At 46.8% G+C, this 23210-nt stretch overlaps 1 protein-coding gene across 1 annotated transcript in view; it reads left to right on the forward strand.

Moving 5' to 3' along the window:
• LOC115319408 (neprilysin-2-like) overlaps nt 1-23210 on the forward strand; it is a 191629-nt gene that overhangs the window by 18636 nt on the left and 149783 nt on the right. The window contains exons 2-5 of the mRNA XM_040211985.1: nt 3207-3248; nt 7090-7251; nt 16140-16226; nt 18502-18698. Of these exons, the coding sequence (XP_040067919.1) occupies nt 3207-3248; nt 7090-7251; nt 16140-16226; nt 18502-18698 (488 nt within the window). The remainder of the gene's footprint in view (nt 1-3206; nt 3249-7089; nt 7252-16139; nt 16227-18501; nt 18699-23210) is intronic.

Below are 23210 nucleotides of genomic sequence, written 5' to 3' on the forward strand. Positions count from 1 at the left end.
GGCATTATTGTACGGGCTACACGCCTTTCTGTGACGCCTGCGTTCACGAGCGCAAATAAATACCAATACCAATACCAATCGGTGCCGGTGCTTCGAGGCGCGTTTCGGAGTGCTTTGTGCGTACGGAAGGCCACGAACGGGCGTACGCACTTGAGAATCGTATTTTAGCAAAAAGCAGTCCAGCTCGCTAGGCCTTACTCGTACTGCTCCACTGTCGCTTGCCAGCCGCCATGTTCCTTTTGGGGGTGCTCACTGTGATTACCTGCTAATTGCGTGCCGTGTGACTGCCCATGGGGTTGTTAGTATAACGAAGGGGGTGTAGCGATATCTGTGACGGCTTCTGACTACCCCAAGTGTAGTACCCTACGACACCCCTTTGTTGAGAGTGTAGTTGCACCAGAACTTTGTGACCGGGGATCTCAAGTGTAGACTCGACTGTTGAAACTGCATATTGATCAAAGCAGCGGAGGATTCCTACTTTTCGAACAAAATTCTGTGGACTGACGAATCGAACTCATCCACAACGGACATTATTGGAGCCAATCCCCATTGGCTTGCGAAGGTTCGCCTCCAGTACTAGTGTCCAATGTTTGGTGCGGCAACTACAATGGCACACTCATGGGCCCAGTATTTTTGGACACGACTTTGACTGGGCAGAGATGCGTGAGTAAAACACTGAAAGGGCCAGTCGATGACTTCTGCTGTGATGTCCCATTGACATGCTGATACCACGTATGAGCATGTCAATGGGACATCACAGCTGCAGGGGTTCCCGCCAACAGCTGCAGTCAAGCACAAACACGGCTGAACCGTGCCTTTCCAGGACAATGAATTGGGCGCTACGGGCCGTGTCCTGGCCAGCAGGATCACCCGATCTTACCTCCCGACTTTTTTTATGTGGGGCGACATTAAAGCCTGATCACACTAGCGGTAACGGCGTTGCCGGTGGCCGCATTGGCCCCCGTTTTCCTCGCGTTATCGTTCCGTGAGAGCACTGGTAGTCGCGTTTTCGAGATCGCGCGCGCGTCTCCGCCGGATCTCCCGCACTTTCGTCGTCTGCTCTTAGTTTCTTCCGTTTCGGCTCCAATCTTTCGCATATATCAGCATCGAAACCGCACTCGATGCCTACATGGCAGGTGTCGATGATGACGTGTTGATCAGCGCGACTATGATCATCTTAGCCTGCTTGTTAATCTTGAAACTTTGCCGCGCTCTCGAGGGTAGGAGGCGCAGGTTATGAGACCGGCCGTGTTGGTGCTACCGAAACACCGAAGGACAGGTCAGTGCTTTGCTGCCCCGGCTGCGCGCCGGAGATGAAGGCTACTTTCGAGAGTGTCACCAAATCAACACGACATCCGTCACAACGCAGCGACATGCGACAAGCGCCACGGAGAAACTCGTCTGTTATTCCGAATTCGACTTCGATCATTTTCAAGCAGTTGTCCTTAGCGTCCTTATCTAGGTAGCCTGGGCACGTCTTGTCATACAAAAAGGGAAACGTCGCACAGTTTCGAGGAACCACTCCGTTGGGAAAAACACTGGGGAAAATAGGGATTGCAAAGGAAACGAAATTACTCTACGCTCCTTTACAACGTTAAAGACGCGCGAAGAAGAGGCTTGGGCATTGCCATGGCATCGCAACGTCACTATCCACTCCACCTCGCACCGAATCCCTTCTTTTGCGGCAATAAACGGCGAGCCCTCAACCGTGTTCGGGCCGGTTGCTTGGACGGCACCGAGCGTCGAGCCGCTGAGGTTGGAAACTGGTTTTGGCCGGCAGCCCGCGGCAGCAAGCGGCGGTCGGCAAGCCTCTGGGAGGCTAGTGTGGTCACGGCAGGAACCAGAACGCCAGATGCTTTGCGTGCCAACGTAATGAACGTCTGTGGTGGACTTTCGGAGATATCGCTGAAGTGCGTGACAGCAAATGTATTGACAAGATGCAACTACTGCATTGTCTCACAGGATGAAGAGAAAGCGTTTTTGAGCCATGACCCCATCTCTCCGCCATGTAAACATCGAAGAATAAACAATCTTTTTTCTAGCTTCAACACTGTGTTTTTTTGCTATAACAAGCGGCAGCGCGCTTTATTTACGCACGCGAACTTTAAAACCACTCGGTGTCGCGTATTTCGCGGCCAGCGTCACAATCATGGCCTTGTTTTTGGATTTGCTTTCGCAGCGGCAGCGGCAGCGCGCCCGGCCAGCAGCCAGGCGTCATTCATTCACGCCACGTTTGGAAGCTCTACAATACAAGGCGTGCGAGAGCGCAGTAGCGCGTTTTCCCGTAATTTGCGGGCTGTACACGAAGTCTGGAAAAACAAATCACGTTAGGCATTCTTGACAAAAACCACTGAATGGGATATTTCTGAAAACGCTGCACAATTTTTTCATGAGAACATTTGCTCTGATTCTAATATTTTAAGATGTCATTAATTCATCTTAATTAAATATTTAATTAAAAACAAAGAATAGGCTCACTTGCGCCAAAGAACAAAAAAAAAACTTATTCTTTTGGTTTCGTCATTCTCAAATACAACAAAATATTTCTAAACCTTAGCTAAAGTTACGTGGAACACCCTATCCTGCATATTTTTTAGCACGATACATCGATAATGCATTCACTTTAACTGCAACACACAAGCCGGAGTTAATATTGCGAATTTCATATGTAGAGTCATGTAGAATAGGAGGGCCGCCTGTTCGTGCGTCCTTGTATCTTTCAGCCCTGAGACGAGTACCCCTGAAACAAATTATTCTGTGACCACTTGCCCTGTTTACACTTGGTCTGCTACTGATGCGGCCTTGACGAGCACGCCTACCCTCTTAGATAATATTGTGGTTGGTGTTTGTATTTTCATCTGCAACTGGACTAACATCGACAAAGCTATAGAGTGGTGTTAAAAAGGCAAACCATTACAGCTCCTATCTAGCTGAAAGTTTAAGGGTTTCTTTGATCACACTATGAACACCCGATTTTATAAAGAGGTGTCGTTTATGTCCCTCGTTGCAAGATTGCTCTTGTATTCGTTGTGCTTCACATTTTAATTTTTTCAATGGTTTGTCGTGATTTTTTTTTAATTTGATTACATATAAACATTTTCCTGTTTAGGCTCCTGTGTTTTCCGCCATCATGTTTAAAAAATAACAAGTATGATTCTAAGCATTAATGACATATTTTGACTTTCCGTTTTTTCTTTCTCTCACAGATCATAACAATGTTTGCATTACGGAAGAGTGCAAAGAAACTGGTAACGTCTTTTTCTAAATCGTAGTATTTTTTATATAGTAATTCATTTACACTGCGTTAAATGAAGAACGTATTTGTTATAATTTGAAGACTTTAAAGGTTACGTTTCTGACAAGAGTAAATGAACACACCAATCGTCCATCGGGCTCGCGCAGACCTAATTGTCTACGAAGAAATATATAAAAATTAGCTCCAACTTTAATCTTCAAAATCCTCTAACAAATCAAATGCATAAAAAAAAAGAATATTTAAATTTAATTAGGCAATATCGAAAAGTCCTTTCGGGGAGCGAAAAAGCCCACCGTATTTGTATTTTTATCCAAAACCTATTTTCTACAAGACGTATTTTTAACATAACATATTTTGTAGGTACACTCTAAGAAAAAAGTTGGCCTCAAGGGACTAACGGCAGCATTTGGTCCTCTGAACTTCCAGTTGCTCCCCGTAAGGACCATCTGGTTCAAGCTAGGTACCGCGCGCAAAAGCTGGGGACTAACAGCGCTCGACTGGGACTAACCGATAGGCGTGCGCGAGCAAAAGCAGCCATTAGTCCCCCTCAGACAGGGTGCATCTGTATGATTTAGTCCCCGGAGGGCAAACGAAATGTTCGGCAGGAGGACGGATGATATTTCGCTCGTCTTGGGGATCGGCGAGACTCTGCCCAGCACGGCTGGAAGTGTTGACAAAACTCGGACGAAACTGGCGAATTTGTTTAATGTGCCACGGACGTTCAGACATTACATGGTAGAGCTTCACGCGTTGTTCGAATGCGAGTTAACGAAAGTGTTGACTCTACTTCACCCAACTATCTCGTCAAAAATGATCTGTTGACATTTCACAAGTCCCATTCACGTAATTTGCCTTCGCGCAAAAAAAATGAGCATTAATCCAAACGCAACACCTCTGAATTCTAGCACTTTTTTTTTTTCTTAAATGAAACTTAAGAGCTTGTAGAAGACGCGCTTTCAACACCGGAGTCTCGCAGCCAGAATAAATGGTCACTTCACTCGCTAAAACTGAGTTACTGAGAACAGGTCGAGCCTCGTCTCTGCGTCTCCCCGTAACCAACCTTTCTCGGTAGTCCAACGTCGAACTCAAAATCCGCACTGACACACTTGATGCACGGCACGTTCCACTTAAACAGCACATTCAGGGGCAGTATCCAGACGCCTTCATATGCCATCGTTGTCGATGTTTCAGATAACATTCCAGATGAACAACGGAGAACGAACCGCGCCCGGACGTCATTCATGGCAACACCCTGCTAATACAAAACAAATGCGAACAACAAAAAAAAAAAAAAAAAAAAAAAAGGCCCCCGAGAAAATCGAAAAGAGAGAGAGAGAAAAAAAAAAAAACCGTGCTTGCTTGTACGTCACTTGACCGAAGTGTTGAAAACGGCGAAAATAATCCCTGGAGAAGGCGAACCTTCGACCTTCTCCCGTCCTTCGGGCATTGGCGTCTCCGTGTGTCGTGTGTAGTGAAAGGGGGAAAAGAGATTTTCGGGGAAAAAAGATTTCCCTTCCACCTCCCAGCAACCCCCCACCCCGCATTCCTCGCTCACGCAGGGGGCGGGCAGATGGGCCAGAGGGGGTCCGTCGGGAAAATGGGAAGGGGTCTTTGTTTGAAAAGAACCTGTTTAGCCTTCGTCAGGACTTAGAAGCTGGTCGTCTCCGATCATTGCGGGATCCGGTTTGGATTCGCGGTGCTGCAACACTGCACTTGATCTGCTCTGAAGTCACAAGACAAGGGAACTCGATTAAGGTATGTCAAAGTACTTCTGTTTATGGTATATTCATTAACTGCGGTGTCAGAAAGTGTTTTATTTTGAGTTCGTTCTCTAGCTTCCAAAGCACGCGCCATGCTCTATTCTTTTTGGCACTATGGTTGCTTATTTTGTTACGCAGCACAGAGACCTGATATTCAATCGTATCGAGCAAAACGCCAGTTCTACCGATCGCTTATTTTTTGTGTTTTGCAGACCCTGGCAGGATTGTTTTACCATAAAGGCCTCTTTACACACGCAGCTGAGAGCTACAAGCATAGCGCTGACCTAGCGCTAAACGCGTGCTGACGGGAGCTTTCACCAGCTGTGTATCGCACCGTCAAAACTGTTGCTCATGGCAGACGAAAAGCAGCTCACGACACGTGAGCAGCGCTACTTCAGCGCTTCGCTGCGTGTGAGAACCGGCCTTAATTGAGACATTCATTCGATTGTACAGACTTTCGCGTTGATGGCGGGAGCTCGTTCCGTCACTTTGAAGCATAGTTTGAGCACGCACACGCTGGGTCTGTAATTCGCAGCGAACGGTCTACTAAAAATATAATATTGCGCTAGTCTGCTGTCATCAGATCGCATGTTAGATGTGAACCACTGTAGCACTTTTGTAGCCTATTTGTTATTTTAATTGTGTGCGTTATATCTCATACTTTTGCTGAGCGATCGGGTATTTCACGCTGCCCCTGTTGCTAAAAATCCAAATTCCTCGCAAACAGGCAAGAAGCTGCAGGTGCCCCAGTAAACGGTGCTTGGACCACGACCGGTTTGGACAGCCGGCCCAGTGTTCAAGCCATCGTCGACGCAAGTGCACTCTTCGGAATCTGGCCTTATCGTGGAGTCTACCGCTCAGGAACTTTGACTTCAGTCATCCTTGAATGCGATGTGTATTTACGAGGCAATAAAGCTACGTTTAACCTGAACTGAACAATTTCGTTTTGGAGATTTGTGGCTCGGGACCAAATGCAAAGGATAAACCTTTAGTCCCAGGAGTCTAAATCCAACGGCGCAACGTTTAGACCCAGGGGTTCAAGTGCAAGGGCCTAACAGTTGGTCCTCGGGGTTCATTTGAAACGGTGTAACAGTTAGTCCCAGGGGTCCAAGTGCAAGGGCCTAACAGTTCGTCCTCGGGGTTCAATTAAGACGGTGTAACAGTTGCTCCCAGGAGACCAAGTGCAAGGGCCTAACAGTTGGTCCTCGAGGTGCAATTGAAACGGTGTAACAGTTAGTCCTAACGGTGCTAGTGCGAGAGACTAATGGGAGGGGCGCAACTGTTACTCCCCTTCCCGTTAGTCCCCGAGGGGACTAATGGTTGTGGCAACGCACTTGCTCCCTTCGGGGACTAAGTCGCGCTCCCTTTTTTCTTAGAGTGTATCTCATAGCCTACATGACCCCCTCAATAATACTGCACATTGTAACAGGGGGAGTATCAGCATGTGTTAATTGTAGCACAATCTTTAACTTCTAAAGACTGATTGAAACTGCAAGATATTTCGGATATTACAGTGAGAAAGATCGAGAGATTGAGTCTCGACATCTAATAGGAATGGATCGGATGCGTTTTTTAAGACAGGGGAAATCGCTATCAGTAGTCCAAAAATACGTACCATTACGCTCAATGTGACATGAATTACCCGATTTGGCATTTTGCTGTCTCTTCGGTTCCAAAAAGTTATATTATTTCTAAATGTCTTAAATCTTTCGAAGTATGTCATCTTACCATCGCATTCCACTCCTAGTTCAGACCAGAGCTATCTTCAAATCTCTGAGATAAATGACCACCAAGGAATGTTTCAGCTTATACTGCATGCGATAAAGAAGTTTGCATGTATGTGATAGTTTTGAAAGCATGTATCCTAACGGGCAGAACGTCGTATATGTAATATTCGAAAAGTAAAAGGTAAAGGATGAAGACGCATTACCTACATGCTTTCTAGGAGTGTTCGGGCTATGGATACATATTGTGTCTGACGCCTCAAATGAGTTTTTAATATTATATGTCGATGCAGTTGTGAGAATGGAAAAAAATGCAGATGCGTGAATATCTTTATTTTACGTCTTTCAGGAACACGAATTTTAAGTGGCATGAATTCTGCCATCAACCCATGTGATGACTTCTATGAATTCGTCTGTGGTAATTATATCTCAAAAACAGCGATTCCACCGCAGAGGACTGCAATCGACAGATTTATTGAAACCATGATGAAGTTGGAAGGCGAAATGGAAAGTAAGCAGAACTAAGAATATTATCATATATTATCATACTGCATTTCCACTTCAGACATTCTCGAAAATTATGTTTTTACGCTCGCCCCAAGGTCTACGTATGCTTTCTTTACGTTGTAACATCTCTGTATGTTATGCCTTTATGTTCCTCTGAGGCAAGTAATGATACGGTAGATATCCAAATCCTCAGGCTAAATGATAGAGCGGGTACCATGAGGTAAATAGGAATTATTTTGCGATCTAACGTAACCTTTGATAATACTAATTATAAAAAAGACCAATCATGCTTATGTAAGTGTAGTGAACGGCCAGACCGAAGCGGACGAAGAGGAGCGGAACTCGAGAGAGAAGATTTGAGGAACGCATATCGTCAGGGCTGGTGGTTCTAACTGGATGTACCTCAAAATAACGCATTAAATATTTATGTAGCCTCGACGCCACATATTGGAGACCCGAAACAAGTAACATCGACAACCTTCCTTACCCTGGGTTTGAGGTGAGCTGGACATACCCCGCCTTTTTCCAACGATGGATGTTCAAGGCGACGCGACTTCCTCGGCCACACCCACAGTAGGAGTCACCATGGCCCCGATTAAAATTCCAGAGTTTTGGTCCTCAGATTCTGAGCTCTGGTTTCTCACCGCTGAATCCGTCTTCCGGAAGCATCGAGTCACAGCGTCGCTTACGAAGTTCGACTACGTAGTCGCCGCTCTTTCGCAGTCGACGGCGGCCGTAGTCCACGACATCTATTGGTCCCCATCAGAGAACCAACCTTACGAGACTTTACGCACGGAACTGATACGGTGTACAACAGAATCGGAACCCCGACGTCTTCAGCAGCTGCTGACAGGGCAGCAACAAATGGAGCAACTCCTCGGGACAAATGGAGCAACTCCTCGGAGGCAAGGCGGCGACGATGGATGCGTCCATCATGCGTGAACTCTTTCTCCAGCGTCTTCCTCAGCAAGTCCGGATGGTCCTAACCACGGAAACCACGAACACCATTCTGACACAGGCCCGCAAAACGGACGATATAATGGACCTCTACTCGCTTAACATTTCGTCGGTTCACCACGAAACGACTCAGCCCAGGCCCCATCTACCTGCTCCCGAAAACGACTACCAGCGGGAAAGCCCTGACTTGGTCGCCGCCTACGCACGTATGGAAAAGAAAATTGACGACCTCAGTCGCGACTTCTAATACATACGGCGCCACTCTCGAAGAGGGACGCTGCGGTCGGAGGTCACTACCGCAAGCACTCGAGAGTACGTCGAACACCAAACCACTCCCTCGCCTGGAGCTTCTACTAACCAACGTCAGTGCTGGTACCATAGTCGTTATGGGAACGCCGCCCGATTTTGCAGACAGCCATGCTCGGAATTGGGAAACGGCACGGGCACTCACTAAAGGCGGCAAACGTCGAGGACCCTTCGTCATCCAGCCGTCTTTTCTACGTGACCGACCGCTTAACCAAGGTTCGGTACCTAGTAGATACCGGTGCCGAGGTTAGCGTCGTACCCCCTACGCCGGAGGATCGTAAATATCGCGAAGAAACTCCTCCTCTGCAAGCGGTCAACGGAGCCACAATCAAAGCGTAAGGAGAAAAGCCGTTGACCTTAGACATCGGGCTCCGGCGGATATTTCGCTGGATCTTTATCATCGCTGACGTGCGACAAGCCATCATCGGGGCGGATTTTCTAAGACGATTCGGGCTCACTGTCGACCTGCGCTAATACCAGCTCATCGATACCGAGACGCAGCTCAGTGTCCAAGTGTTAATATCAAAGACACCGCCACTGCGTCCTTTTCTCCCACGTGTGGAGATGGACTCTCAGTGGAAGCGCATCACGGACGAGTTCCCCTCGGTGTTTGGGACACACGCTTTTCCACAGAAAATCCAGCACAGTGTCACCCATCATATTAAGACTGCAGGCGCCCCCCCCCCCTGTCTTCGCACGTCAACGACGCCTGCCACCAGACCGACTTCAGATAGCCAAACACGAATTTGAACATATGCTTGAACTAGGCTATGTACGCCCGTCTTCCAGTCCCTGGTGGTCAGTGCTTTACATGGTGCCGAAGAAGACAAAAGACTGGCGGCCATGCGGTGATTATCGAGCACTCAACCAGTCTACGATACCTGGCCGTTATCTCATACCCCATCTACAAGATTTCGGCGGGTTGCTTCAAGGCGCGACAATCTTCAGCAAAATCGATCTTGTCAAAGCCTACCATCAGATTCCAGTGGAACCCGAAGACGTTCCCAAGACTGCAATCACAACGCCATTTGGGCTGTATGAATTCTTGCGGGTGCCATTCGGCCTTCGCAACGCAGCTCAAACGTGTCAAAGGTTCGTATATCAAGTCCTTCGTGGACTGTCCTTCTGCTTCGCGTATCTGGACAATATCCTGGTGTTCAGCTCGACGCCTGATGGACATGCCAGTCACCTTCGACAGCTTTTTACGCGCCTGATGTCGTACGGCCTCGTTGCAAATGCCGCGAAGTGCGAATTCGGAGTCAAGGAACTGGATTTTCTCGGCCATCACGTAGATGCTTGCGGAATCCAACCGCTGCCTGACAAAGTGACCGTTGTACGCAATTTTCCACGGCCTACAACGGCTACAAAGCTACGAAAGTTTTTGGGACTGGTCAACTTTTACTGTCGGTTTCTTCACCGCTGCGCTCTTATTTCCCAGCCTTTGTACGATCTGCTGCAGAACCCGAAACCAAAAATTACACCACTACAATACACGCACGCAGCAGACGGCGCCTTCACTACCATTGCAACCGTTACCATGCTCATGCATCCTAGAAGTGACGTTCCTACCTCCCTCATCGTTGACGTGTCGGACAAGGCAGTTGAGCTGTCCTGCAGCAGCTTGTTGGGGACACATAGCATCCCATCGCATTCTTTTGTAAAGCCTCAGTACTACAGAAACGCCCTACAGCACTTTTGGTCGGCAGCTGCTTGCAATTTACCTTTCCGTACGACACTTTCGGCACTTCATTGAAGGACGTCAATTTTTTTGTACTTACAGACCACAAACCGCTCACGTACGCCTTGTCGTCGTCCAGCGCGGCACACACACCACGAGATGTCCGGCAAATGCTCTACATGTCCGAATTTACCACCGACATTCGCTTTGTTAAAGGCTCCAATAATGTTGCAGCAGACGCTCTCTCTCGAATAGGCGTCAACCTCTGCCTCTCCGAAGGTGCTTCGTTGGACCATACCGAATTGATTGCGTGTCAAACAGACGATGCGGAGCTCCAACGCTTACGGACATCCTCTAAGACACTGGTTTTTGAGGATGTCCCCAGGCATGGTTCTTCTGACACCGTGGTATGTGACGCGTCAATTGGTCAACCCCTCCCGGTCGTTCCTTTTTCGTTTCGGCATAAGGTTTTTGATGCCATCCACACAGTGGCCCACCCTTGCATACGAGCCACCCAGCGACTAGTTAGCTCCCGGTTCGTGTGGCCACGTATGAACACTGACGTGCGCGAATGGGCAGGAACATGCATTGACTGTCAACGCAGCAAGATTCAACGTCCCACGGTAACCCCCTTGACCTCCTTCAGTCCACGTGACGCTCGTTTTGCTCACATTCATGTCGACCTTGTGGGCCCACTGCTTCCATCACACGATTACCGATACCTCCTGACCTGTGTCGACAGGTTTACGCGATGGCTGGAGGTCGCCCCTGTGAAAGATGCAACGGCACTGACGGTCGCTAGGACGCTTGTCGGCACGTGTGTGAGTCGTTTCGGGGTGCCACAAACCATCACCACGGACTGCGGACGAAATTGGAATCTTCATTGTTTAAAAACCTCTCTCACTTACTGGGCGCACAGGACATTCACACCACCGCGTATACCCAATGTCTGATGGAATGGTAGAACGCTTTCATTGGCAATTAAAAGCTGCCATTAAAACACAGGACAAGACTGCGTCATGGACGGAAACCCTGCCTTTGATAATGCTCGGCATCCGTACAGCGTTTAAAACTTACATGAACTGCAGTGGAGCCGAGTTGGTCTGTGGAACGTCTCTCCGAATACCAAGAGACTTTTTTTCCAACAAGCCTTCAATTCCCCAATTCACAGCACCGAGGACTACGCTCACCGGTTGCGGCTTCTAATGCAAGACTTACGCCCCATTGCTACAAGAATTCCCTCCACACGGAGTACCTTCGTCAGCCTTCATCTGGCAAAGTGTACACATGTATCCATTCGGCACGACGGTGTCAAAGCGCCTCTGCAACCTCCTTACGATGGCCCTTTTCCGGTGGTTTGTCGTGACACCAAAACATTCATTGTGCTAATCAAAAACAAAGAAAAAGTTGTGTCCATCGACCGGGTGAAGCCCGCCCACTTGGACTCCAACAGTGCAACCTCTGCCATCTGAATCATTTTACAGAAACCGCTAACAAGCCCACGCCGCTTTAATCGTCTAAAAAAAGACGACCGCTTGGTCGCTGCGCTTCCTCGCTAGGGGGGAATATTTTAGTGAATGGCCAGACCGAAGCGGACGAAGAAGAAGAGCGGATCTCGAGACAGAAGATATGAGGAACGGATCTCGTCGGGGCTGGTGGTTCTAACTGGATGTATTTTAAAATAAAGTATTAAATACCTATGTAACCTTAAAGCTACATAAGTATGATTGATTCTGCACACCTTTGACACGGCCCCCAGGAGCGATGCAACAATTTTTGTACTTTGCGCAAATACCGCTTAAAACGGATCCCTAACGTTAAGAAACACGCGTTCGTTTTTCACCCCGCGCAATAGAAGTCCCAGAAAAATTTAAAGAAATACGAGCAGCGTTCACCCCCTCAACTCGCAGCCAGAACAAGCGGCCACGTGATCTGGAGCCGATTATATGCCGCCAGTGTTGATTATAGCCACGCGCTGGGGTTGGCAAAGCGCAGGACACGCGCTGAGTTCCAGACATTGTTATGGCTCGGCTGTTGTCGTCGTTGCAGCGATTGGACACGGGTGACTACCCGAATGCTTCTCGAGCTAGCAATTGTCACGAGCCCAAGTCGAGTGCCCACGCAATGCTCGGGTCCAATCTATGAACCGCATTCAAATATCGTCACTTGGGTGTACTGCGATCCCCTCGTTACGTCATCAAATTTTGCAAAGGGGAGATTGAATGAAAATGATCGCTTTTGTCCTTGAAATTACCCCGCAACAAAGGAGTTTCTTGGCCAATGGCGTTGCGTGTGAGTATCCTTGAGTCCCAGGTGTGCCAGTAAGCTCGTGTAGAGAGAAAAACATTCCAATTGAATATCTTTGCACAGCTCCTTTAAGAACAAGCCATTCGGGTACTCAAACCTGTTATTTATTCGCTGTATCTAAAGGTACGTCGGACGTATCCGGAACGTCTCGAGGTACATCCGACGTACCGGAACGAGGAGCTTAAAGGTAAGTCGGACGTATCTGGACCCCGGAGCCTTAAGATACATGTCGGACGTGCGTGGTACCGGGAGATGCGTCGGACGTAGCCGCAATATGGAAGGGTCGTATCACAGCGGGTCATAGCGTGCCTTACTGAGACCCCACTGGCAATTTTCATTCCATCTTTATTTCTCATTGCTACCGTCATTAGTCCATTCTAAGCAATTCCTTTCTTTCCACACAAGCGAGGTTCAAGGAAAGGGGGGTGGGGGGTGTTTACATTCAAGAAATGCTCCGATCTTTCAAAATTTGTGCAAGAAATATTATTTTAATGTAGAAAATTCATAAGCTAAATGCCACATAAGAAATAAAACTAACCCCAGAGGGAATTAGCCCGCTTGCCGTCAATGCTCACCTCGAAGCACGGTCAACCAGTTGTCCTCACTATACAACTCGACGAGTCCTTGGTGGCCCCGTCCAGTTAGCTGTATACAAACTCACGGATTTTCTCCTCGAGTTTCGGATGTCGACTTTCGCATTATTGCGCGTTCCCGTACAGGTTTTACGGGTCGCGACGCCCTTGAATACCAACTCCCGCTGTCTTCTTTACCATGTCACACGGCATCGCAGATGCTCTCCAGTGCCGTGGTTTCTATTGCCTTTTGCGTACGTGTTCACCGTTCGCTCTAACTTCACTATGTACAAAGTCCTCTTCGCACTCTGGGGGTACCGCAAAGTTCTGAAGGCCTGAACAAATGGCCTGAACCACGTAAAGAAAATAGAGGCGCGCTTGCAAGTCAGACGACGGAGTCGAAGGAACGTCGACGAAACAGAAACAGAACCCACACCGCCTTACTTGTTCCTATATGCTATACGCCTACGCGGTACCGGATGTGCCGTTGTGTGCCGCCATCTACCAAGTGATGACGATACCGAGTGCTAGGGGCCAAAGGAGATGTGCTGACGGCACGTTAAGCTGGGCACAAAACTAAAAGTGTGAATAAGACGTGCAAAGAGAAGCGGAAAGGAAACACGCGACGTTTCGGACGCTCAGCCTTGATGGAGAGCAGACATCGCATGTCCCCGATTCCTAATTTCTTGTACAGAATTGGGGTGCTTACAATATGTCCGATGCACCTTTAGAGTTCTCGTTCCGGATACGTCCAACGCACGTTTAGACTGCTCGTTCCGCGTCGACGTACCTTTAAACGTTCCGGGTACATCCGACGTATTTTTACACACCGCGTTCCGAATCGGATACGTCCGACGTACCTTTAGGCACAGCGTTCTTTATTAGCTCCAAATAAACACATTCTGAAATGAATCGACCCAGGGCATGGCAGTAACAAGTTCTTGTCAGATTCTGTGGCAAAAACAAAACAAAAATATTCCCTCCCGAAAATATATGTCGACAACAGCGTCTGCTTGATGCACAATACGTAAGAGATGACGCATACACATAAGACACACTTGATATTGGCTCCTAATGTAATTTCTAAAGGCAAAGAAGCTAACACGTAAGCAAGACAGGGGATGTGACTACGGTGTTTCTTTTTTTGTGTTTGTTAAACACACGATAGTAGGGGAGAATAGATTATGGCGTTGCCAAAACATGCGAAGAGTCTGGGTTCGTCCAAGGGCACATCAAAATAACCCCGCAATTCCCGTTACCCCGAAGAGCATTATGGGATAACCAAGACGTCTCCTGCAGTTTTTATATAAGAATATTATTAGACTATCAAGCATAGAACTTGCACAGCATAAGGTTCACACGTTTATGCTTTAGGTCGTGCATTAAAACAAAATAATAACAATTTTAGATCAATGAATAATGACCACGCCAATGTTTCACACGTTACGTCTAAAAACGAGTGCCACGGAACCTACTGGCGTTGTTCGGCTAAGATTGTGGAAGTTTCAATGGGATAAGAGGGCGTCCGGTGCGGAAGCAGATCAAGAAACACCCCCCCCCCCCCCCTTCCCCGAGCAGATCGCATTAACAGCGACGGCGGATTTGAATGCTCACTGCAGCCGCAACTCTCGAAAATTAGAAAACATACCTCGTAGTAACGGCGGGACACCCGGGGCTTTTATGTATACTATAACGTGCAGCGAGCGCGAAACACTCCTGGCTCCAAGCGGAAACACTTTCCAACTTTTCCGAGGGCCTGGTTTGCGCTGGGGTGGCATAAACACTGGGCGACACTTCCCAGCAGTTTCAGGTTTGAACGAAGAGCACCCACAAACGGCCTGCTCCGCCCGTCTTTCTATGTTGGTGGCCACAGCGGGATCAGGTCGGCCCTAGAGTCACTGGATCTTGGAAAAGTACCGCCGAGATCGCGCATGTCGGCGATTTGGGTTCATGGAATGAGCGGCTTCTTTTCGGTTTCTCCGTTCTTTTTGAGCCGTCGCAAATTTCCGGTCACAAATTGCTTTATAAAGACATTTCGTCTATACGAATATTTGTCTATTCACACCGCGGCGAATCAAGCGGACATCTTCGCTACGCCCCATCATGGGGCGTCGGTGCTTGTTGGCATTAGAAACTAATTTTGCTGCAATAAATTACGTCGTTAGAGATCTGTCAAAAAAATAATAATTGGTAAGTGGATTGGATACACAGTGCCAAGTACGCTTATACTGGCGAGGAGCGCTTTCAGTACGACAAAGCTCCGGAGCGTTTTTGGTGCGCTGGTTAGTACGACTTTTTTGAAGCTTCGAAGATATCAAAAGTTCGAAATGTCGGTGGCCATGTCAATAGAAACCGATCAGCCAACCAGATTGCGACGTTCGGGTCTCCTGTATGGTAGTATATGTTTATGTCTGGCTAGGAGGTAGGGACAGCAATGACAGTACTTTTCCAGAATCCAGTTATTTGAGTCAGCACCATTGCGTTCAAACATGAGCACAGTTTGATCAATTCGAAGAGAAGATTTGCTTAACAAGAGGTAGACAAGGTACCATAAGCCGCAGAGAAAATGTATCTTGATCAGTCTTTTATTAACGGAATCAACCTTCAAGACTTTTTTAGTTTGCGTCCTCGAAGATTCTGAAGGATTTAGATATTCCATTACACCCAGTGCAAATAAATATTATAACTTTTTCTTAGTAAGTGCCAGCGTGAGTTGGCGTAGAGGTATTGGGCAAAGCTTCAGCCATCGAAAAAATTTGCGTTATTTCCGGTGACTGTGAGAGAGCACCACGCGAATATGACGTGAAGGTTCCTCCAGTTTTCTGATATATAATGTCAGTTTTTCATTCATACCTACAAAAGTGAAGAGTATATTTATTCAATGATAAACAAGTTACATCGCTCTTTGTTTATCTAAGGTGAATTCTTTAATAGATAACTCATGGGGCGCAATTACCTCTACATCTCACCCTGCCAAGCGGTTTTGGAAAGGTGCTTTGTATTCTGAAACAAATAACTCAATGACATATCTCGTGCAACTGCTAACCTACAGCTTTGTTTTATTGGGTTTAGGTGTTATCAATAACTACAAACCACCAGGCGGGGCGCAAACGCCTCGGACAAAAATGTATTACATCTTTAAATCTTGCAAAAAACCGGGTACGTGATTATTCCTATATTTTTCTAATTGAGGTGCACAAAACGTGTTGTAAAATATTCGTTTTGTTATAAAAACGTACTTACAAAATCCATATTCGGTTTGTACGAGAAAACTTTTCAGCTGTTTAACTTTGAGATTGTATGATTCAATGCCGAGATTAAGGGCTGTTGGGCTGATCTTACTTTAAATTTTTGGTTGGCCTACTTTTTGTCTAAATTTAGCAGGCTTGAATGTAAAGGTCCGTCAACTCGCTAACTGGTTAAGCAGTGACGAAGAACAATAAATGCGAACTCTAATCACGTTTCATAAGCTGAATTACAACGTTTTGGACATACTTCGGTCCCTTTTTGTAAAAATGTCCAGTTGGACTTGATAGGACAAAATACAGACACAAAAAGTGATACATTCAAATTGCTGGTAAATGTATCCTGTTCAGCTGAACACTTTCAAACGAACTTAACCAAAATTGCTTAGCTTAAGCGTGTAACACGGTCCGTTTTTTACGGGTGAGTCCTTTGAAAGGACAAGCGCCGCTTATGCACATACATAAATGTATAATCTTTGATGACGTCACGTAGTTACTGGGCAGAATGCCTGAAGAACAGTTCACGTTCCTTCTTGTTCTTTGATTGAACTGTGATCCAAAGAAGAAGCGCTTTCTCCAACTATTTTGACAGGATAGTGTTAAGGAGCTTATGTCGCAGAAAAGCCGGCGTCGGTGGCTTATGATATAAGATTGATCGATAGGCTCATGACGTCACAGCCACGTGACCTCGCGCAGAAACTTAAAACAACCGACAGTGCTCACGTGAATCGTGACGGCACGCGTAGAATGAAAGTGATTAAAAACATAACATGTAATGCAAATTAAATGTCACCGCATATCTCAAATGATTTCTCTTTCCAAACCAATTGATTTGCATTAAAAAAAAAACCTTGAAGAATTTTAGGCTGGATTCGAAACCAGGCTACTCGGTTAAGCGCCAGACACGCCACAGTCTAGGCCAGCAAGTTGGTGTTCCTATTGTGTGTCCGGATTTTACAGGGTTTGCTGTGCTATCGCACTTGCTTCTACATCCTTCTTCGGGTCATTGTGCCCGTGGTGGAGAAGCGAGGTCGCTGGAAAGTTTTCACTCCCGCCAACCTAGAAATCTGAACAATTCAATTATGCTACACGGTAGACGTCACCTGGAGTGATTTCTTATGGGTGTCGATCTGTATTAATGTCCCAGAGACAAAGACACCAGCTTAAATTCAGACAAAAACCAAACTGTTCATCAACGGCTATAGAGAGGTGCACCCCAGAATAAAAAGCAGAGTAGGCCTCCAAACGTTGGGTTCTTATCTAGGGTTTGGTTGGACGTTATGCTTAAATACCTGATATTAATGAGTATGCATGTCACCGCCTGCACAAATTCATTAGCTTCAAGGGCTTTACCAGATAATTTGTAACTATATGGCTCCTTAATGTTAGATTATGTGAGCACCAGATATATGTTGGCGTACAATACACCGACCAATTATTATTAACTTTACGTAGTGAATGATTTACATCTGTTCATCACAAATTTAATCCATTTGAATTTTATTTGTAGCAAAACATTCCAAATACTTTATAGGGTAGCGGCAGCCGCGCTCCTTGTAAGGGAGATTATGCAGTATAGTATTTTGTCATATGAAATGCGTAACTAGCCTAATTTATTTATTTTAAAATTATTGTTAAAGTTTGTACAATTCCCCTCGCTGTTACGCGCCTCGGAGTATGGCAGAACGCACCGGTTCAACAACACGTAGTCATTTATTGACAGTCATTACCCGCGCTACCGGCCCAAAATCTGCGCCGCCCTTTTATCACCAGCGGAGCGCCGCTCGCATGGACGATTGCGGTTCGCCACCGCGCGGTGTAAATGGGCGGAGACAATTTAACATCCGGGCAACCTAGTCAAACGCTTTGGTCCCACGGGTTGCTTGCGAGTATTGCATTCAAAACTAGGGACAGCCTCGGTACGATGATGCCTCTATAGCACATAATAGTAGTTGGGAAAACCTAAATTATAATGACATTTTGTTTTCGTTTGTTGGCTACCAACACACTTGCCTGCGTTTCATCCTCTGGGTGAACTATACATTTAATTTTTACTCGGTTCCACTCGCATTCACATTACAGAATTTGATTTAAATGCCCCAGATACAGACACCTGGCCTAACAGTATGACACAAGTAATATTCAAAAGTTAACCGGTCACTGTGGTGTCACATGGATGTTTCTTGCAGATCCAACGGAAGCCAATGAGATCACGAACCTTAAGGCAGTTTTTAAAGACAGTGGTTTCGCATCGTGGCCCAAGGTTGATTTGACCACCTCCCAACCTAAGAAACAATATTATGTGATTAATGAACAAGGTTGTAATGGACTATTTGGAATTTTTGTGGAAGTAAATTTTTTCAACCCCGGTACCCACGCAATATTTGTAAGTAACTGTGCCCTCTTGAATTTCCCTCGAATGACAAATTATAATGTTACGCCAAAACTGCAACTTGGGCGAGTTGGTTTGGCATATTGCTGACTTCACAGCGCACAAATGTGACGCATACACACTAGTGTTTGTACAAACAGACAGCATACCCACTGCGTTGAACTGACATCTCTATTTCTTATTTAACTTTTGTTGTCTTTTTCGTATGTAAATCTAATATGCACACATTGTCCGCAAATATCTCCTTGTGGCCAATATTCAAAAATCATCACACAACGTTTTCGCAACTATCTTCGTGTAGTCAGGTAAACTAACTCTTTTTTTTTTACAACGTCGAGGGAGTACTGACATATTTAATGTCACGCCTAGCAATATCTTCGGCATCAATGAATTTCCTTGTCATTTGATTACTATGCTTGCTTAGGATGGTGGAACCTGTAAAATCGTCGCACACATTGTATACCTAGTTAACCCGGTAAAAAAAAAGAAAAAAGGAAACTTTTACGACTTTCGAGGTATCCAAACATTGTCAACAACAAGCAGTTCTTCTTCAAAGGAATGACAAATCTGCTGAAGGTATTGTGGGTACAGCTTTACGACTACCTATTAGAACCGCCCATTCGTATACCTAAACACGACTTAAAACTTTCAAGTCTTTAAACGTTTTAAATTTAATCGTTAACAGCAAGGCATCAGCAGCGGATATCTGCCCCCCTCAAGCACAGAAGATACGCGGCGAGTTTCGCCGCGGGTGTGCCGAATCGGACATGAGTTTAGCTGACAATCTCCCGAATGATTTTAGTATACTTTCTTCAGTATGAACGCGGGTCAATGTAATGTACAATTTTCTGTAACGCTCCGACAATTGCTTGCCTCTGTATTCAAGGTTTCTTTGCCAGAACTCCGTGTCGCCTTGCATTTTAACGTGAAGTAATGGCCAGGTTGCCAACTAGCCTTGTACGAAGGTGGTCGATAGTGTCACCGCCTCGCCACATCCTTTCCTTTCTTATGTTGCGCCATCTGTCGGCACCACATCGAAGAAGGCGAGCACCGTCGTTGCCGTCCTGGCCGTCCTGCGATCACCCAAACTCGGCGGCGTCGGCGGCGTCTCTCATCTTATCTGTCGAGAAACTTCACTTTTGACAATTCGTTTGAGCCGGTGCGCACTGCCAACTTAAAAGCACGACACTGTAAAATGTCTAGAAGCGTATGACTCTCACGCAATTGCTCGCCAGAGTACCACGTGTCGTCGCGAACTCGCCCAAACACAAGGTAAACTTAGGAGAACCAGTAGTGTTTCTATCCCTCTCATGGCGGCCGGAAATTGTGCTCACACCATGCAAACCAGGTGTTTTAGCAAAGAATATCAAAAATCGCTCTTTCCGAGAACAAGACTGCTGCAGCCACGGCGGACGTCAATAAAATATACTAATTAGGTGAAAAATAACTAAAATATATGAATCTAGTTTTTAAATACTAAAAATAAACATATTGGTCCAATTATTTTTTTTTTCAATTTCATCGAAAACCACTAAATCGACCCGTTTTAGAAAGATTTAATGCAGGTACAGTGTTTTACAGCTTAAAAGAACGTTCTATTTGAAAGCGTGTCTAGGTTTCGGCTTCCTACTGGACCGGATCTCCGCGCCAGCGGTCCTGTTGCCACGTGACCGAAGCGCAAATCTACAACCTCTCGAAAGTGCACCAAGGGCACTTTCTTTTCACCCAAGGAAATAGGAAGGAATTTCGTTCCTGTACAAGTAAACTGCAGAAGGTACCGCAGTTAGTCCTTGGCGATAAGCCTTAAAATATCCGGTACTCGCTGTCAGCCGTCAAAAGTAAGCAAAAAGGTCGAAGGCGGGACTTCTAAGCAAGGAAGTTCAGCCATTATTTCTATAATGATCTTTTAGCTCCGTACACTCTGTATAGTGGTAAATACCAAGTTTCGAAATTTCTCTTACAAAGGATGTATAAAAGTAAGCATGGACAACAGAATTACATAAAAAGATTTTCTGAAATAAGGAGGTTCTATCTAAAACAAGCTGTAGAAATCCCAGCCTTTATGCAGAAATCTAAACATTTTGTCAAATGTGGACTTCACAGGTCGGTTGTACTTTGTAAGATTAAAAGGTTTAGCTCTTTTTCTCTAAAAATAGGGTCACCAAACTGCCGGGGTCAACGGCGGACGGCTACGCAGACCGCCGAGTCGAGTTCCGGGGCGCGTTTGGCGCGCGTATTGATAGATGACATCGGGAACAGCTACGGCCGGTGTAGCCGACGAGCGAAAGGTGTGCCCTACCGTCGGCAATAGAAGCGCCGTCATTATGAAACCACGCTTCTTTCCTTTTTATTCAAATTTGTTTTCTAATTCTTCGCATTTATACTTAAATTAAAGGTACATTACAAAAAGGTTGTGTTCATTTTAATAGACCACGGTCGTTACGAGCAGTTTCAATCAGGAGGTAGCGCCTTCTGTCAATACGTAGAGGACATTCGCCCAACCACTCGACTCAGTCGTCTGCATCGCCGTCCGCCGTTAACGCTGGCAAGTTTTTTTTTTTACCCTATTTTTTACGGATTGAGAAGTATTCTTTGTAATTTTACGAGATTAAAACGACCTGCGTATACACCTTTGACGAAAACTTTAAATTGCTACGTGAAGGCGCCGATTTCCACGGCCTTTTTTTAGATCCGGCCTTGTGATTTCAAACCGAATCTATATATATTTGTCACGAATGACAGACTAATCAGGAGGAAAGGAAATGAAATAAAGATTCACCGGGGACAATCGTGTACCAGAAATGGGAAAGAAAAAACCAGAAGACGGCGAGAAAGCAGCAGCGAGCGTAGACGGCGGCAGAGGCAAGCGAGAGTGCGTCGGCGTAACAGCTGGCTGTCGCGACAAAGACTCAGTCAATCCATCGGTGGTACGACGCTGGGCTCTTTATCTATTATGCTTGTCATCTCGAATATTCTACCTAGAATCTTCGGTAAAGAGCTAGGGTGAGACTGCCTAGACAAGGCAATTCTGGCCTCCTTATCGTTTACGCTCGGGGTATGAGTGTACGCGAATCGTCTAGGCAAATGGAGAAGCGTATCTTCTCGATCATGCACGCGGAATTTGCCCCCCCCCCCCTTTTTTTTTTTAAAGCGCGTCGTTCCAATGACAGAAAACAAAACAAAATGGTAATCTAAAAAGTCTAACGACCTGAACCACTTCGGCTCGGGGTCGGCGTAGCGATAATGTTAGCATTCCGTCGGGCCCCACCTCGTAGTTGAGCTCCCCGAGGTGACGAAGTACCTTGTACAGTCCGAAGCACCGTTTGAAGAGTTTTTCGCTGAGGCCATGGTGGAGAATGGGCGTCGACACTCACCGTGTCCCGGGGCTGGAAGTGAAAGTCCCGACAACGAAGGTTTTAGCGGCCAGCGTCGACACGCTGGTGGTTTTGAACTCGGAGTCGGGCGAGCTGGCGGACTTGTTCGGCCCGACGAGCAACCACCTGGGTGTCGTCGCTTGAATCATCCCTTGGCTCGTGCGGCGGCATCGCGTCTAGTATGGACGTTACTTTCCGACCATGTACCAGATGGAAAGGTTTAACTCCGGTGGTCTCTTCAACTGCTGTGTTGTAGGCAAACGTGTCGTAGGGTAAGACCTTGTCCCACGTCTTGTGCTCCATGTCGACGTATATAGCGATCATGTCGGCGACGGTCTTGTTTAGCCGTTCCGTCAGCCCGCTCGTCTGCGGATGGTACACCGCCGTTCGATGATTGCTGGTGTGGATGAGCCAGAGGATCTCCTGAGTTAGATGTGCCATAAATGACGACCCTCGCTCCGTAATCAGTACTTCGGGAGCACCGTGCCTGAGAACGGTGGCCTCGACGACGAGCTTGTCTACCTCCCCAGCGGTTCCCGACGGGAGCGCTTTTGTCTCGGAGTACATTGTGAGGTAATCGGTCGCGCCGATTATCCACAGGTTTCCTCGCGTGGATGGCGGAAACTTGTTCAAGCACGTTCATTCCGACCTGCTAGAAAGGAGTAGTCCGGAGAGTGATCGGCTTCAAGCGTCCTGCCGGCTTCGCCGGTGTTTTTTTTTTTGCATCGTTTCCATTTGCGGCACGATCGGACATAGAGGTGGAAAGCCTTCGGGAGCTTCGGCCAGTAGAATTATTCCCAAATCCATGCAGCTGTTCCACTGTAGCCGAGGTACCCCGCCGTCGGATAATCATGGCATGCCTGGAAGACTTCCGCTCGGAGACTCGCAGGTATAACCAGCAGCGACGTCGAGTTGGTGCCGCTGACCTTTTCGTTGTACAGCACACTTTCACGAAGAGCGAAGGTTGTCAGGGATCGTGCGAAGACACGTGAAACTGCACTCCCTCGTCCCTCCAGATGCTCGATGAGTGCACGAAGCACTCATCGAGTGCTTCGTGCGCTCATATGAAGAGCTGCAATGTTGCTCACGGTCACCGCGCCGACAAAAACGTTGTCGTCATCGCTGTCCCCGG

This window comes from Ixodes scapularis, unplaced genomic scaffold (assembly GCF_016920785.2).
Source record: "Ixodes scapularis isolate PalLabHiFi unplaced genomic scaffold, ASM1692078v2 PGA_scaffold13__105_contigs__length_92229423, whole genome shotgun sequence".
NCBI classification, from domain to species: domain Eukaryota; kingdom Metazoa; phylum Arthropoda; class Arachnida; order Ixodida; family Ixodidae; genus Ixodes; species Ixodes scapularis.